The 17,987-nt window shown below is 27.2% G+C and overlaps 1 protein-coding gene across 1 annotated transcript; it reads right to left on the reverse strand.

Annotated features, from left to right (window-relative positions):
• Window positions 1-8,859: 8,859 nt before the first annotated feature.
• LOC145842546 (WD repeat-containing protein 55-like) lies at window positions 8,860-17,215 on the reverse strand. Its single transcript, XM_082950005.1, has 8 exons — window positions 16,849-17,215; window positions 12,113-12,210; window positions 11,829-11,916; window positions 11,588-11,660; window positions 10,624-10,848; window positions 10,122-10,294; window positions 9,671-9,802; window positions 8,860-9,359 (listed from the first exon to the last, which is right to left on the reverse strand). The coding sequence occupies exons 1-8, from the start codon at window positions 17,208-17,210 to the stop codon at window positions 9,089-9,091; spliced, it is 1,422 nt and encodes a 473-aa protein (XP_082806131.1). The 5' UTR covers window positions 17,211-17,215; the 3' UTR covers window positions 8,860-9,088.
• Window positions 17,216-17,987: the final 772 nt, after the last annotated feature.

A 17,987-nucleotide genomic window follows, 5' to 3' on the forward strand; every position in this document is an offset into this window, starting at 1 on the left:
AGTTTAATAAATTTCATACTGCTTGCCTTAGATCAATTATGCGGTGTCGTTACTTCGGCTAAGTTTGGTATAAATCTATGGTAATAGTTGATCATTCCGATTACCCTTTTTCACTTATTTTTATTAAAAGGTATCCGTGGTGTGCGACTCGCTAACCGTAAGGTTTTATCGTGCACCATGTCCTGGGACCAAACATTTTGAGCGTACTTTTGTCATTAAATAACTATGTATTTTGCTTACTTCGACCTTAGATTCCATGACTAAAAAACCTACCTTAGTTTCCGCGAAAGAACATTTTGCTTTGTTTAAAAATAAACCGTTGCTCGATGAAGTTTATCATTTTTTATGTTTTAAATGGGCAATATGACTGTCCACAGAATCTAAAAATAACAATAATTGTGTCTAAATAAATAAAAGTAAAGGCCCTACATGAGGACATGATATAATCCATGAATTGCTGGAAACGTGTTGGCGCATTTCGCAAGCCAAAATAAGTCACCTTAGGGACAAAGACCCCGCAATTAGTTATGGTCGCAGCATGCTTTTAAGAGTTCGGGTGGAAGGGTAAAAAGCTCCTTTAAGATCTAACGTACTGAAAAATCGAGTACCCCCCGGGATTATTTTCAAGAGCGTATCTTTGCGCGGCAATAAATGTGAAAACTAACGTGTGAACGTGCAATCAAAACTTCAAAAAAACAGCGGCTGCGGGTTTCCCAGCACAACAGGTCAAAGTGAACCTACCTAATTAGAACAGTTTGCTGCTAGTTGTTTATACACTTTTTGTTTCACTTTTAAATAATAAGAACGTTTTTTTTAATAACAGTTCTTATAAAGTTTTAGTAATTTTTTGAAACGTAAGTTTTTTCAGTGTGATATTTGACGAGTTATACTAACATCTCTGTTTTTTCATAAAAGAGATTAAAGTTTAATAACAGTTATTTTAACCTAAGTTGTTTAGTGTGTTACTGGCCAAATTTATATATGTACTCTAATCTTTTTTTTTGGTAAAAACTGGTTTATTCTTTAAGTCTTTCATCATATAGTAATTATTAAATTCTTTTTACAACTTTATTTAATTTACTGGGAGTTTATTTCATAAACAATATATATTAGTCTCAATTATTTTATGTTCTGTACTAAAACTAATTATAGTTATTAAGGAGTTTTTATTTATTTATACGATTCACCATTATAACAAAATAATATGTCTGGTGTTGGCAGTTTGCCGGACACAATGATTCAAACTCGAGCAAAGAGTTTTCGTATTCAGAGTCAAAGGTTACTTGGCCAAGAGTCGACCCATAATCCCGCTCCCGTTTCTAATAAACCGTTGGAAATTGGCTGGCAAATAACATCTGGCTTAAAAATAATTGTCAAAATTAAAAAGAAACTTAACTTAACGTGCTTTATTTGTTTTTCAAATAAGAGGAATTTAAAATAAACCAAATTATATACTAAAATTTACAAAACTAAAACGATACTTATTTACAAAGAAAACTATATATATAGAAAGCTTGTCCTGGACAAAACGTTAAAAGGTATCCAAGTGGTGTGCGACTCAATAACCGTTAGGTTTTTTCGTGCACTAGGACCTAAGACAAAATATTTTAAGCGCTTTTTTCGTCGGTCAATACACTTTACTTATATAAAAAGTATATTACCTAAGAATTGGGTTATATTTTAGCAGTTTTCTATACAATTTTAGTCTAATAAAGTTTAATTTTTGTTTATTTTCAAAGTTTTGGTTCTTATAGTTTAGTTTAAATTAAACATTTATTATAAACTTACTCCAACTTGACATTAAGAGAGTAACATTTCGTCAATGGCAATGCATCTAATAAAAATCTTTTTCATTTTTCTTTCAAAGTTATCCTAAACTAATTTTGATAAACGCCTTTTTGCAGTTTATCGCACACTGACTTATAAAATTTCCCTTACACTATCACTTTGTTATGTTGACATATACTTTATAATTCATGCACACAACAAAAAATCCTAAAATTCATAACTGAGGTATAAAAATGACCAGTTATTTTTTCAATCGTTGATACTCGTGCAAAAATAAAGAAGCTAAAGAGAACAATTTTGAAATTTTTAGCAGTCAAAGAAATTTTACTTTATTTACTAGTTTTAGCTTGCTATAAAATATTCTACTCTGAGGTAAAAATTAAACAAAAATGTTCTTTTTGCCAAAGTAAAAAATTAAATTAAGTACTTTGGAAATTAAGTTTCAAGTAAATAACATATTTTAACTCATGCTTTTTTCGACGTAATTCCTTCATAGACAATATTACCATTCAGTTTTAATCTGACATATCTACTAATTAAAGTCAGAAATGGTTTGTGAAAGTTTGTCTCCTAAAAACTAACTTTTTGTACCTTAAGCATAATTGTTTTGTCTAAACTAATTGAAAAGAGTTAAGTTTTTTGAAGCTACAAGTAAATTAGCTATTAAACTTATCGTTTATAGTACCTTACATTTCAACTTTGAAAGTGTTACTAAATTTATTCGTTTATTTCTTGTACTATAATATCAGAAAAAATTGATTTCAAATCAGTATTAATTTATACTTAAATATCTCATATCTATCGATTTTACTCAAAACAAATAAATAAGACACAGTAAACTATCCACAAGGAAGATTTTTAAAATCCATCAGATATCAATACCCCACGGTTATACCATGGTTTAATTGTATTTTTTTATGGACTATAACTTAATAGTTTTTAAATTAAAGGTTGTTTAGCATCAATATAATTCTTAATTTATTATTTTTTTTTTTGTAAAAAAAAATAATTCAAACTATTTTTTAATTATTTGTCATTTTCACCATTAATATTTTACTACAGAACTACAATTTGAAAATCTGCTCTGCAGTGAAACTTAGTAATTGTTTTTCTCAAAAGTAATGGATTATAAAATTATATTTGCTAAATACCACATAAACTTAAAACTCAAAGACTAACTAAAAGTATTCTAAATCAAAGAAATCCAATTTAAAAACGAGAATGAAGGTTAAAATAGTTGACTATCACATAAGAAATTATTGTGGAAAAAATTATTAATGTAGAAATATTTCTATTTGATACCATTCAACTTATGATGGACAAAGTATATTTGAAGTAGGATTATTACTTGTCTTTATACGTTTAACTTTGTTGTATTTAAAATAATCTCTGTGGTATTGTTTTTCATTTAAGTTAAATAGTGTAGGTTTTGGTTGTTTACAAGTAATAACAATGATTCTATATACTTGTTATAACAATTCTATGCAGATTTTAAAAGTAATATAAATTAAGAAATTTTCAAAAAAATCATTTTTTAAAACATTAAGAATAAAACAACAATATAATTATTTGTTAAATTAGTTATACAAATTTGGTAACTACCAAAAGAGCTATTGAAAAAAAACAGGCCACAGTACTTTTAGTTTTTTTTTTGATTAAAAAAACTATGAAATTTTCGATATTCTTTGTTACAGTAATTAAATAAGTTTTATATATTTCTAAAGAATTGATATTTCCTTAGCTTAAATACATATAGCAATAATTTAGCCTATAGTACACTAGCAACTAAGTCAAACAAGTTTAGGAATTATAAGTAAAATTTTAAATGAGAACTGCAGTGTTAATATTTTTTTTTACTATGACAACTAACTGGTTCGATATTTAAGCAGTAAAAATTTTAAACGTAAAATTACTTCATGTAAAATTAAAATAATAAATATTGTTCCGAAAAACTTATATCTCTAAAACTAATTAAAAGTACTTTAAATAGTTATAATTACAATAAATGTGTAAGATAATAGATTAAATGTTATAACACTGTAAAAGATTAAACATAAAATAAAAAAGAATATTCATAGTAATAGTAGATATTTATATATATATATATTTTTGGCACCTACGAAAAGTGGAGAGCCTCTCTCACCATCAACAGACTTCAAAAAACAAGTAAGAAGTTTCTCGCTTTTTTTATTAAGCTGAGTCTCTAAAGTTTTGAAGATGATTAAAAGTATACACGACTTAAGACCTATAAACTTCAATTATTCATTAAAGAGCATACCAATAAGTAGTAGTAATAAAGAGTTCAAAATTAAAACGTACGAAAAAGTAGATAAACTGATAACTAAAATGAGATGGAAAGTATTCCATTTAAGGGATGAAAACACAGAAGCTAAAGTTTAAGATTATGACGGCTTATTTCCAACAAAAAAACGAGCTCCCGAGGATGAACTTTTAACAAATTTTGAAAACGACCTTTACGAGTTAATAAATAATTTAAAATTCCGAAAATACAAAATTCTTTTACCCGCAAACCTAACAAAGACTTAAAGGAAATAAGGTCCACAAAAAAAGTTTTTGTTTTTGCAGATAAATCTCACAGCCTATACAAAATTAGTCCGGATAAGTATAAGAAATTAATTACAGAAAACATCACATCTACATACAAAAATCGGAAAAAAGTCTCATCGAAAAAATTAATAATGAAGCAAAGGAAATAGTTTTGAAAAACAAAATAAAAAGTAAAATTCCCAAACTTTCTCAACAACAATGTTACATTACTTTAAAAGATCATAAACCAAACTTCCCAGCTAAACTAAGTTGTAGAATAATTAATCCGGCTAAAACTTTTATAGGCAAACCTGCAAAAACAAATTTAGATAAGATCAACAACTTTATAAGAACAAAAAGTAGTTTAATACAATGGAAAAATACTTATGAGGTATTGAAGTGGTTCAATAACTTAAGCAATAAATCAACTTCAAGGTTTATCAAATTTGATATAGTGAGCTTTTATCCAGCAATCTCAGCAACAATTTTGGAAAACTCCTTCAAATTTGCTGCAGACCTAACTAAAATCACGGAAAATGAAAAAGATCTAATCAGACATTGCTGTAAATCAGTACTGTTCCACGAGGGTGAACCATGGTCGAAAAAGCATAACAAGAACAGCTTTGATGTACCAATGGGAAGCTTTCATGGAGCAGAAATTTGCGAACTGGTTGGCCTATATATTTTAGATATATTGAAGAAGGAAAAAATTTTTAGAGATGGTAACTTTGGTATATACCGTGACGATAGTTTAGCAGTGGTGGACATTCTACCGGGACCAGATATGGAGAGAAAAGTCAAACATCTAAGAAAAGTCTTTAAAAACATTGGTTTTGATGTCACCATCGAAGCCAATCTGTTTGTAACAGACTTCTTAGATGTTACTTTAGATCTTCAAAATGAAAGTCATAAGCCGTATAGAAAACCAAATGCTCATACGGTTTATGTGAATAGCAAGTCAAACCATCCAGAGCATGTGTTAAAACACATACCGATGGCAGTGAATAACCGCCTCCAGAAGATTTCTAGCAGTCAAAGCATTTTTAAGGAAACAACCCAACAATACCAGGAAGCTATAAGAGAAAGTGGGTACGATCACGAGTTAGCCTATAGCCACAAAAGCGAGAAGGGTAAGAACAAGAAAAAAAGGAGAAGAAATATTCTATATTTCAACGCTCCATTTTGCAAAAGTTTGGCAACACGGGTTGGGAAGCGCTTCCTAGAAATTGTGGACAATAACTTTACTGAAAACCATCCATATTGTAAAGTTTTTAACAGGAAAAATTAAAAGTGTCCTACTCCTGCATGCCAAACACGAAACAATTATAATGGCACACAATCGAAAGATGTTAGACACGCAGGACAAAGAGAGGCGAATGTGTGACTGCAAAAAACAAGAATGCCCGGTAAATGCAAGTTGCTTAATGGAAAATATTATATATAAAGCTACAGTCATAACTGAAAACCAGACCAAGTTTTATGTTGGCTCGACTGGACTATCGTTCAAGAATCGCTACACAAAGCACAAGTACAGCTTCAAACAAGAAAAACATAAAAATACGACAACTTTATCGCAGTACATTTGGAAACTAAAAAATAACGAAGTTAATTTTAAAATTCAGTGGGAAATATTAACAAGAACGAAAAGTAAATATAGTTTAAAAAACGGATGTAAATTGTGTAATGCGGAAAAAATCGAAATTTTAAAAGTTAATAAATCAGAATCTCTAAACAAAAGAAACGAATTACAAACTGGCTGCATACATTATCGTAAACAATTTATCTAAAAACTATGTTAATAATTTTGTCTAAAATCAACTATCTATTATTACGTAATACCTAATTTTGTATAATTTTATTGATGTACTTACAAGTTTGCTTTTCATTGAATAAAACTTGGCTGAAGACGCGTATTAAACGCAGAAACAGCTGTCCCAAGCAAAATTTTATTTTGTGTATTTTAATTATATATATATATATATATATATAGAGAGAGAGAGAATAAGTATATATATATGTAGAACTTAAAAACATTAAAATTAAAAAAATAAAATACTAAAGAGCATTATAGTTGTTAGGTAAAATAATTAATTATCTGAATAAGTTGTATTGTACTATATTGAATCTTTATATTGAATGTAATAAGAAACCTGTGGTGTTTGTATTTCACCAAGGTTAAATACTTAAGTTTCCGGTTATTTACTAATTCTAATAGTTTTATATAGTTCGTATGTGCAATAAAAGTTATAAAACTGTTTTATAAGATTTATTTCATAAATTTTAACTTATAAATGTCTCTTCAAAGACCAACATAAAATTTTTATCATTTTCCCGCAATACATAAGATCCTAAAATTTATTATAAGTTTTTCAATTTTTTTGAAGATAATTACAAATAGTGTAGTTATGACTAAGAATAGTCAATTTGTAAAGTTCAGTTCGAAAAAACCGTAAAACATCAAGACTATCTTATAATACTCCACAAGTTTATTTTATTCTACTTTATTAAGAAAACTTTAACAAATATATTTCATTACAGCTCAAACACATAATTAATAACAGAATTTTTATACTTATTAAATGCATTAATTATTTTAAACTTAAAAGAGCTTACCGTATGAAATCATTGATATCAAGACAATAAACAACAGCTTAATGAAACTCTTTATATACACCTCCAATTAAAAAATTATGTTAATCCCTGAACTGAACTTTTTTTTTTCAATTTAAACTATGTTTTCAAATGAGTATCTTTTATATGCAATTAGTACAGAAGTTATTCAAGTTCTTAAGAAAAGATTAAACATACATACCTAAATGAAAAAAGTTTTTTTTATGTTTTATAACATTTTTCAATATTTTACAGTCATAACTTAAGTATTTTAGATGTATATCTTTTAAAAATTATAAGTGTAATATGCTTAAGTATTTATTTTAAATGTGATTATATAAACACAGTTTTATATCCTTTGAAACTTTCAATAATTTTCTAAATCTTTTCTGAAGTGATTTACAACATATTATTTTCAGTTTTATAAACACAAACAAGCACACTGCAACCATGTGAGAAGCAGCACCAGTTATCAGAACAAGGAGAAAGTTCCGCAAGTACAGGGGAGCCGATCTAGAGCAACTCCTTAAAAACAGCGGGAAGGAGATGGATACACTTCATTGCTCACGCCAACTACGCGCATTCAACCGTGAAGTTGCAAATAAGGACGAACATTTTCTCACCCAGCTCAGTAAGGCCAAGATGAAATGTCAGTCCATGGAGAGGCCAAAATGCGTAAAGACCCACAGAAGAAACATGGTCACCGAACCCGAGATGATCGAACACTACTCGGGAGAGTTAGCAATGGCCTACAGGCCAGCCAAGCACGGTCGTCCGGGTATTAGTGCTACAAACTCTTCAAACTCACACCTCTCAAACAACTTTTTGTGTTTTTTGATTTATGTTCTATGGATTTTGTTTTCCATACTCTAATTGTATGTTTTTATGCAACTTAGACCAATTTTAGAGTGGTTTGTAGCTTGATGAAATTCTTTCTTACACCAAATATTTTCACAACAAAATTATAATTTACCATACTCTATTTTTTAGTTTGTGTATTAAGATGATTAAATGAAGTTGACTTAAAAACAAGGTTATGGATGATAATTGCCCTTGGGAGTTATTACCGGTGGCAATAACTATTAGAGGAGAGAGAAAGTAAATATGTGCAATTATAAATGTTTTTAAGAAAAAAAAAAGTAAAGAAACTTTGTCTCTCTTAGCCAGTAAAAAAGGAAAAAAAGGCGTTAGTAGAGTTTTTACTCGACAAAGGCCAAAAAAACAAAGAAAAAAATTGAAAAAAAAGGCCGAAAAAACGAAAAATTGCACCAGGCAATAACTAATAAAAAAAAGCTTTATTCTTTACTATTTAATAAAAAAAAATTAATTCTGTTAAGTGGGCGATTATAAAAGTGAGTTTGAGAAACTTTGCTTTGAACCGATTTTCTTTTACTTTATAATATGATTTGCCACTGGTTTTTGATATATTTCTTCCACGTTTTCTAAATTTCTTTCAGGTTTTTGAAAGTACACGTTTTTGGTTCTATTTTTAGTTCAAAGTTAAATTTAAGGTAAAAAACTATGTTTAATAGTATAACAACAGTGAAAGTTACCGTAGAGCTACTTTAAATGTGTATTTTAATTGAAAAAAAAATATGATGACAAAATTTTTTTATCTATATGATAGATTTATTAAATTATTATTTTTTTGTATACAGAATGAAAACTTAATAGATTTTTTAAATAAATAAGATTTTTACAATGAGAACTTAAACAAATTTATTAAACTTGATAGTGAGAATTGTTAATATATAATAATTATAATTGGAATAGCCTATATAAGAAATCAAGTTTTATTATCTATAAGAGTCACTTTTCAAGAAGTAAGCATATTAGGAAGTATGATACTAAAGAATTATTTATTCACCTACATGTAAAAAATATATAATTTTTAATGGCATAAAAACTTTAAAATTACTCTCATAAAAGCATTATAAAACTTAAAATAGACTTAAGTGTAAGCTATGCACATTGAACTGCTTATATAATGTAAGTGTAAAATAAAGTAAATTTGAAAACAACAGGTAATAATCAACTAAAAAAAATTTAACAAAAAAAGCTAAAATTTCCTAAAATACTCATTTACTATAAAAATTTACCATTTTCAAACAATCATTCAAAAAGAACCAGCTTAAAAACCAGTTTACGAGGTTGCCGGCAAATCTTCCTCATCGCTCGAAACCTCGTCCTCACTTCCTGCTTCGGGAATTTCCGCCACCGAGTCCAGGTTGCTGAAGAACGCGCTTCTCTGCTGCTTTTTGGCGGGATCGTGCTGCTCCAATGAGTTCTGCTTTCTCTTCCTCTGCTTGCTGGTGCCCGTGTGCTGATTCACCTTCCTCTCCATCTTCCACGCCTTACTCGTCTTCTCCCGGTCGCTCACCTCCGTGTTAATGATGTGCGGCACATCAAAGAATCTGTTCGGATCATGTTTGTTGAAGTTAAAAGTATATTAATATGGTAGAAAATGATAAAAAGTCTATCTAATTATTCTCTTTATTACCCAGTTTCGAGTTGTCAGAATACTAAACTAAAATAAAACCAATAATAGATAGAATAGTTACTTAGCCTTTTTGTTATTGTCTAAATAAGCTTTTTATTCAGTAAATTGAGCAATACTTCATAATTAACACAAAAAATCATATATATTCGAGAAGAATATAAAGTTGTGTAATGAATGTTTGTAAACTTAAAGCTGCATAATTTGCTATTAAAAATAACAACTCACTTAATAACATCCCTGTTACAAGCAGCAACATACTGATCGTTGTATGACGTAACAACTTTGAAGGGGGTAGAGGACAGTTCGTCGAACCTACCCACTTTCGATATTAATCTATTCGGAAGAACATTTATAGCTCTGTAAATAGGTTATGAATAAACCTTTATTCAGTCAACAACTATACAAGAAATAGTAAACTTTTGAAAAGTTTTTTGCTTGAAAGAAAAAGAAAAAAAAAATATTACTTCACTTTTAAACTACTATTTCTGTTACAAAATACTTTTCACCACGTTTTTTATTATAAAATAAAAACAACTTATTGCTTGAAAAGAGAATGAAAATGAAAAAAAAACAATATTTCATTTTTAAATTACTATTTCTATTACAAAATACTTTTAACTTGGTTTTTATTTAAAAAAAAAATGCACTAAAATATATAATCGGAAAATATTATCACCTAATCCAGTGGTCATCACAAGCGGCAAACACAATGCTATCTGAAACACGAGCCACTGAATTAATACAGGCGCCCGCCGCTCCTGAAAAACTGTCGCTAGGGGCAGCATATTGACCCCAATTGTACAAGTGCAAGAGTCCTTCTGAGGTTCCAACTACTAATTTGTTGTTGTTCTGCATAGAATTTTATTCAATTTAATTTTTACAAGGTCAAAACAAAGCACGTTGCTTTAAATTGTTTTAAATGTGAAAAGTGTAAACAAATAAAAAAATTAAATTTAGTATACAACGCTACTAACAGTTTAGTATTTTAAATAAAATTTGAAAAAAAGGTATTAATAGACTACTTCAATGAAACTAATAGCGTTAAGAAATATTATCAAATGCAACTAAAACTATTTACAATACTTGAAAAAAACATTTTAGCAATAAAAAAAACATTGTAAAAATGATTCTACTCTATTTAATTGAAATAAAAACGATAACCACAAAATTCCTCATACCTTCATAGTCGATCCACAGTTCAACATCATCTCGCAGGCTTGGGAAGTTTCCATCACAAATTTTCTCTGTCTTGCATTAAACGTAGCCATGCACCCGTTGTCAGCGACAGCCCATATAAGCTTTCCGTTGTCATCGACGAATATGTTGCTCACTGTTGCTCCCTTCAACTGTTCTGTTTGCATGTCCATGACGGGCTTGCTATCTTTGTGTCTCACGTCCCAAACCTTCAATGTTTTTCAATCGTAAGTGAGCACAACAAATTGGTAACAAAATGTAGAATAAAAAAATAATTTAACATTTTTTAGCCTAAGAATAGTTAATTCTAATACATATAAATATTATGAGAAACAAAATATGAATATTAATACCTTCTTACAATTAAAACTGTAGTGTATTGAGATGCGTGTTAATGTAGTTACACAAAAATTGACGAATTAAGTTTACTTTAAATTTTAGCAGCATTTAAATAAATCTTATATAAGGTTATTTTTAAAACTAAGTTTACTTTTTTATACTTTGTTAAAAATTAGAAAAGCATAAAATACATATTATTATTCCAAGAAAAACGAAAAGATCTATAGAATGACTATAAAATATATTCGGACAATATATGCTAGCAAATGACCGCGTCAAATGAAAACACACTGTTCACAAAAGACTGAAAGAAAGTGAAAAAAGAATACTTTACGAAACCGAAGAAGATGAAGAAATGAGGACCAGATGAATTTTATTTATTTTTATTTATTTGTATTTTGTTTATAATTTGTTTGTATTATTTATTGCATCACTGCTTTTTAATTTATTATAATTAAGTATTTTTATTCTCTATACACAATTACGCATAGCCGATCCCGGCTGATAATGGGCCTTTTATTATTATTTATAATATACGGACACAATAAAAATTAATAGTATTTATTTTAATTTTAAAAGTTAATTTATTTAATACACAAAAGAAAAAACCTTGACGAAACCCTCATCATCTCCAGTGGCGAGCAAATTTTGATCAACAACAGCTAACGCAGTTGGTGTGCCACTGTTGTTTATTAATTAAATTTATTAAAAAAAAAGTTTAAAAAAAAAATAATTAAAAAAATAGTAATCCAACAATTATGTATCTAAAGACTGCTATAGATTGTATTCTTTTGAAAAATTAAAGTCACACTAAATATATTTTGAGTATTGATATAAGAAGTATAAAAACCTGTGAGTTTGATGCAGAGTTTCAGTAATTTCACCAGCTGATGGGTCAATAACTCTCAATGTTTTATCCGCATTCAAGTAATATAATTCTGTATTGCGTTATAAGGTACATTTTGAATGAATTTAAAATACGTTGTAATGTAGACACAAAAACAAATCAATCTTACTATTAGTTAACCCTTAACAACCTTATTATTTAATTAAACTAATTACATTTTATTAGAGTTTAAGAAATAAATAATTTATATAAAAACCCTATAAACTTGTTATAAATACAAAACTCACTAGTTCCGCATTTTGAATATGAAATTGCTCTGCCATTATTTCTACTGACTTTTAAATCCAAAAGTCTCTCATTTTTTTCGTTTGGTGTGTTATGGTACCTGGTGAACGTTTTCGTGTTCAATAAGTCATTAATTCTTTAAAAACAAAAAGTATTAAATATTATAATGGCTAATAAAAAAAATTTGACTAAAAAGGTTCGAAAATCTAATTTATTAAAAAATATAATAACAAAAAGTTATATAAAATAAAATAAGTAGTAATATATAAAAACTATCTAGTAGTCAAAAACCAAATATATTTAACAAGAGTAGCTTATAAAATAAAGCTACTTTAAGATCAAATTAAAACTTTTATAGAGAAAAATCCAACTTGTTACCATATTTACTACTTTTAAACATTAGCAATTTTTGTAATTATCATTTAAACTTTGTTCACACTAAGTGTAAGGAAATTAAAACGTATAAATTATTATATTATAATAAAGTTATTTTGACTTTAAAATGTTATAGAAATTTTGACAATTAATTACTTTTAAACTAGACATAAGTAAACCTAAGTTTTGGTTACCAGATACAATTCTCCACAATTGTATCAGAGATTTACCAGTTATATGGACTTAATTACCTAATTAGTAAACAAAATAAACTATTTTATTAAAACTTTCATGTCTACTTTTAACTTTGACTTTAACTAAAAAGTAAGTTTTGAAAATTACTTTCAGTTAGATCAGGGTCAGTAAACTGTGGCCTGCGAACGCATTCAAATTTATTTCAATTAGTTTAATATAATTTTGTTTTCAAAAAAATATTCAAAAATGTTGGTGTTATATTAAAAAGGTAATCTATCACCTAAATATTTTTTGTTCAAAAAACTAACTAAATTTATGTTTTTAAAACATAATAATATTGTTCTTTTTGGACCTACCGACCTCTGAGTTAGATGAATAATAAAAACAAATAAGATTTGCTTGAGCTAGCATAGTTTTAAAACTTAATAGACTAGCTTGCTGAAAAAAAACATCATCAAGTAGCTTTTATAATTTAAACTAAAGCAAACAATAGCTTAAACGTTTTCTAAATACCTCTGTTTGAAAGTAAGCAGAGTGGTTTCAAAAATTAAAATGCTAGTTTTTGATAAATGATAATACATATTTATTCATATTTAAAAATAAAATGCAGAATATATTATTATTTTAAAAACTACAGTATAATTATTTTAAGTCTAGCACAAATACATTTAAAATTTACAAAAATCTTTATTACTTTAAAATAATTTTTCCATTTAACTAAACTTTAACAATAATTTAGAATATCATGTTGTTCTTTAAAACTTTATTTAAAGATTTTTAAATTATTCAGGGTTGCCACTCATTTTTTCAAAATTTTTTCCAGGTTTTCCAAATTTCTTTTAGGTTTTTAAAAGTACACATTTTTGGGTCTATTTTTAGTTTTAAGTTAATTTCTATTAAAGAAACTGTGTTAAATAGAATAAAAGCATTGAAAAGATACTGTAAAATTACTTTAAATGTGTTTTTAAATAAAAAAAATTTTGACGATGACAAAAAATCTTAACTATATGATAGATTTTTTATGTCAAATCAAAATTTTACAACTGAAAATGTTAAAGTTATTAAAAATTACAGGTTTTTTTCAAAATTTCTCAAATTCCAGGTTTTTCCAGGTTATTTTAGCCTAAATTGTCAAATTCCAGGTTTTTCCAGGTAAAGTGGCAACTCTGATTATTATGAAAAATCACAATTTTTCAGAATTTTTCTAAAAATAATTAAGACTATAGGGCAGGGTTGCCCTAACTTTTTTTTTCATAGAAGAAAAGAAAGAAAGAAATATAAAAAATGGCCCCCTCTGACAAGATTTCTTAATAAACTACCCTTAAATGCGCCAAAGAAGTTTTTTTGCTCCTAATCATTAACTTCAGAATATCTAATTCAGGGTTCGTGCGCGAAATTCCTTTTCATTTAGCCTGACAGAGACCTATTTAGCCTGACATTTTTTCAAAGTAGAAAAAATCACCTTCAGAAGGCATTTTGGGTATCGGGGGGGGGGGGGGGGGGGGGGGTCTTAATAAGCAAATTAACGCAATAAAAGTATTCACAAAACTACTTTTAAAGAAAGTAAAAATTTAAATGAATTATTTTTCAACATCTATCAATCGCTTACCAAGCAACTTGAATATTTTTAACTGGTCATTATAATTTCTGCTTCAATGAATTCATACCTTTATTAAATTTTGGGGCTTAGTTACATCCACCACTTATCACCCATATACAGGGTTCGTGTCAATTAGTACTTGAATTCGTCAATTATAAGTTACATGACTGGACCAGAAGCTTTTATTAAAACAGAAATGTGAATAAGTCTGTAAAAGAAAAACAAAATGTAATTAAACACATCTCTCAAAAACTTTATGTTATCATTAAAGCATCTTAATTTTTTAAATAACTAATTAAACTAATCATGATTTTACATAAGTTATTTCAAAGAATCCTATTAAACGAATACATAAAGATAAGTATTAAACACATGATCTGGACTCTAAAACTTATCTTTTCATTAACAACAAAATTTTTAAAATAACTACTCAAACTAAAAAAACAGTTTAAGCTCTTTATGTTATAAACTTGTAAAATATGATTCTACTAATTATGAAACTTATATCTTTAAGCTATGTTTTAGTCTTGTGAATATCTCTTATAACTTTGAATAAACAGAAAATAAAATATATGAACAAACTGCTAAGAGTATTAATCTAAAAAGTACTCGGTATAAAGTCTTTATATTAGAAATTAAAACAGTTTAACCAACTAAGCTCTGAAATACAAAGCTCATGTAAACAAATTCAGACAAACAGCTATGTTGTTGAACTAAACTGTAATGTTTAAACTGTACTTTTTTATGAATTTTTATAATTATGACGTATATAATCTACTAAAAACAAAATAATGAAGATTCTTAAAATTATTTTAGAGATTCAGCAAAAGGTTTTAAGCACTTATTTTTACAGATACTGACTGATTTTGTCTTTAATAACTAAATGTTTTTTTAGAAATAAATTCACATCTCAATTTGATCTTAATTAAAAAAAAATTATGCATTTGAACTGACAAAAACTGAGATTCTCAAATTTTTAAACATAAAAACTGATTTAGCCTGACGTTTTTCAATTTTTTTCAAAAAAACTGATTTAGCCTGATTTAGCCTGACGCGCACGAACCCTGCTAATTTAAACCTTAAATTATGGCCTCATGGCCTCCAAGGAGCCATATAGCCCACTTTGGGAAACTCTGCTATGTGGATAAAGTAATAGTTTACAATGTACAATATATCAGTAGTTATGATCTGAAAGCTTATAGTATGAACTTCAAGTCAGTTTTATATAATAAAGTAAAAAATATTTTTAAGACAAAATCAGTTTCGTAAAAACACAAATTTCAATGCAAATATATAAAATGAAATTTTGCACTGTCAATTTTATTAGAATTTAGAAAATCTTCAATTTATCTATCACTTTCTTTGTGGTAGACCTCAAAACTCGAATAAACATTCCTCAAAAGTTTAAATATTTAAAATAAAACTTAAATGAAAAGTTTGTTTAAATTCAAAACTGAAAAAAAATTCACTCTAATTATTTACATAACAAAAAAAAGGATTTAGAGTAAAAAATTGAAGAAAATTGGTTAACATTTTTGGAAAAGATAGATTTTTAGTACATATTTTTTTTTGATTTGATTAAATGCGTCTTCTATAGGAAACCTATTGAATTTAGTAACTTTAACTCCTTAAATCTCAAAAGTTACTTAGAGTTTTTTAAGTTGCAAAATGTGTATGATAGCTAAAATATAGCTTAACAAATTTATATCAAATTGTAAAAGCATGGTGGACTTCCATATGACCTTAATACAATCAATTTTAAAATCTTTTAAAAGTTAAACACACAAATGTGATTTTTATTCATAAATAATGTTTATTAAAATTAGCATCTGGATACATTATCCGACAAAAAAAGCATTTTTAATTTCTTTCAAAATGCTTATAAAAATGTATTTATTCTCTTTTCCTATCAATGTTTATTCTAGGTTTTTTAGTAAACAAATAACTATTTTTAATATTTTTAGTATAAAAAAGTTAGAAAATTACTTAAAAATTAAAAAAGATAGAATATATTTTTTCAAAACTTTACAAAACTATCAACAAAAAAAAAATATTTTATTAACTCTTTTTATTGAGCTTTTTAATGACTATATCTATGAATTTTCTTAAACAAAATGCATAGTATAGACTTAATTTTGACTTTCAAATACCAGTAAATATTTGTTTAATGTTGGACCCAGGGTTGCCACTCTTTAAGTCAAAAAACAATTCTGGGTGAATTTAAACTGTCCTAAGTCATCCTGACTGTTTTAAATTAGAATAAAAAAAGTTATAAAACATTGAACAAACTTTTAAAAACTAATAAAATTTAGTTTTTGAACAAAATAAATATCAAAATATTGAAACTGGAACAATTAAACCTCATTATAGATCAGAAAAATAGCTTGACTGAGATTTATAAAAAATCATAAAACTATCCTGATCTTTTTTTTTTAAATACACACTTGCCTGATTCAAACTAATTTTTTTATTATTTCAAACTAGTCTGAGATATTCTTTGTGTGTAGCAAACTTGTGACCTTAACTTTAAAAATAATTAAAAAATTATAAACAAAAATATTTACTAACAGCAGTACATAAGAGGCTCTTAGACCACGATCTACTGAAGCTGCCAGAAAGTAACTTTTAGGATGAAAACAAATATCTTTTATCAAGTTTTGCTCATATTCATTTTTGTATAACTTGATTGGTTTAGGAACAGGAATCCTATCATCTTCATCCTCCTCTTCTTCTTCATCATCATCAGAGTCTTCTTCACTTTGACTTTCTACATCACTTGGTACATCATCAGTATCAACAGTCTCATAACCGTCATTGCTACCATCTCCCTCATCGCTTGATTCATCACTGTCTTCTATGTTATCTTCTTCAACATCACTTGCTTCATTGGTAGTATTTTCCAAAGTCTCATCATAAATATAGCCAGTCATTTTATCTAATTTGTCTACAACAATTAAAAGATAATAGTAATAACTGTTTCGTTCATAAACAAGAACTTTTTGTTTAAAGTATTTATTTTTTAACTTATTTTAGAAAAATAAAAAAGTAAAAAACAAAATAATTAAATTAAATAAAAACATAAAAAATATTTAGTTTAGATTTACTAAACTGTTTATAGCATGGATTATTGAAAAATTCTAAATTGTAAAATTTTAAAGCAAAAAAATGTGTACAATTGATTACTTAAAACATAATCAGGGTTGCCACTCTTTGAGTCAAAAAAACTGTCCACAGTGACCAAAAACTGTCCTGAGTCACCTTGAGATTTTCAAATTCAAAGAAATACTTAACAAATAAATAAAAATCAGGTTCTTTAACAAAGTTCAGGATAAAAAAAAAAAGAAACTAACTAAACTGAAACTAAGGTTATTAAAAAACTGGTTTGAGTCATTCTGAGTTAAATCTTTTTTACTACCCTGAATTATCCTGGGTTTACTAAGTTTCTAAATATCCTAAACTTATTATAATTTTACAGAGTTGCCACTCTTTGAGGAAAAAATCCAGCCTGATTGACCAAAAACTAGCTTGATTTTTTACCAAGACTGCCATATGTATAAAATAACTTATTTCTTAATTTATTCAAGATTTCTAAAAGTTTTTTGTTAATTTTTGTTACAAAATGAAATTTAAGGTAAAAAACTGTCTTAAATACTATAAAAATGTTGAAAAGATACAGTAATGCTATTTGTGTTAAATAATAAATAAAA

This window comes from Thalia democratica, chromosome 8, assembly GCF_965202585.1.
Source record: "Thalia democratica chromosome 8, ktThaDemo2.hap1.1, whole genome shotgun sequence".
NCBI lineage: Eukaryota > Metazoa > Chordata > Thaliacea > Salpida > Salpidae > Thalia > Thalia democratica.

Bases quoted from the DNA above. Each gene is read 5' to 3' on its own strand.
- LOC145842546 (XM_082950005.1), bottom strand. From the start codon at position 17,210: ATGACTGGCTATATTTATGATGAGACTTTGGAAAATACTACCAATGAA. The intron at 12,211-16,848 runs GTTAGTAAATAT...AACGTTCACCAG, and splicing joins AGAGCCTCTTATGTACTGCT to GTACCATAACACACCAAACG. The intron at 9,803-10,121 runs GTGATAATATTT...ACCTATTTACAG, and splicing joins TGTGATGACCACTGGATTAG to AGCTATAAATGTTCTTCCGA.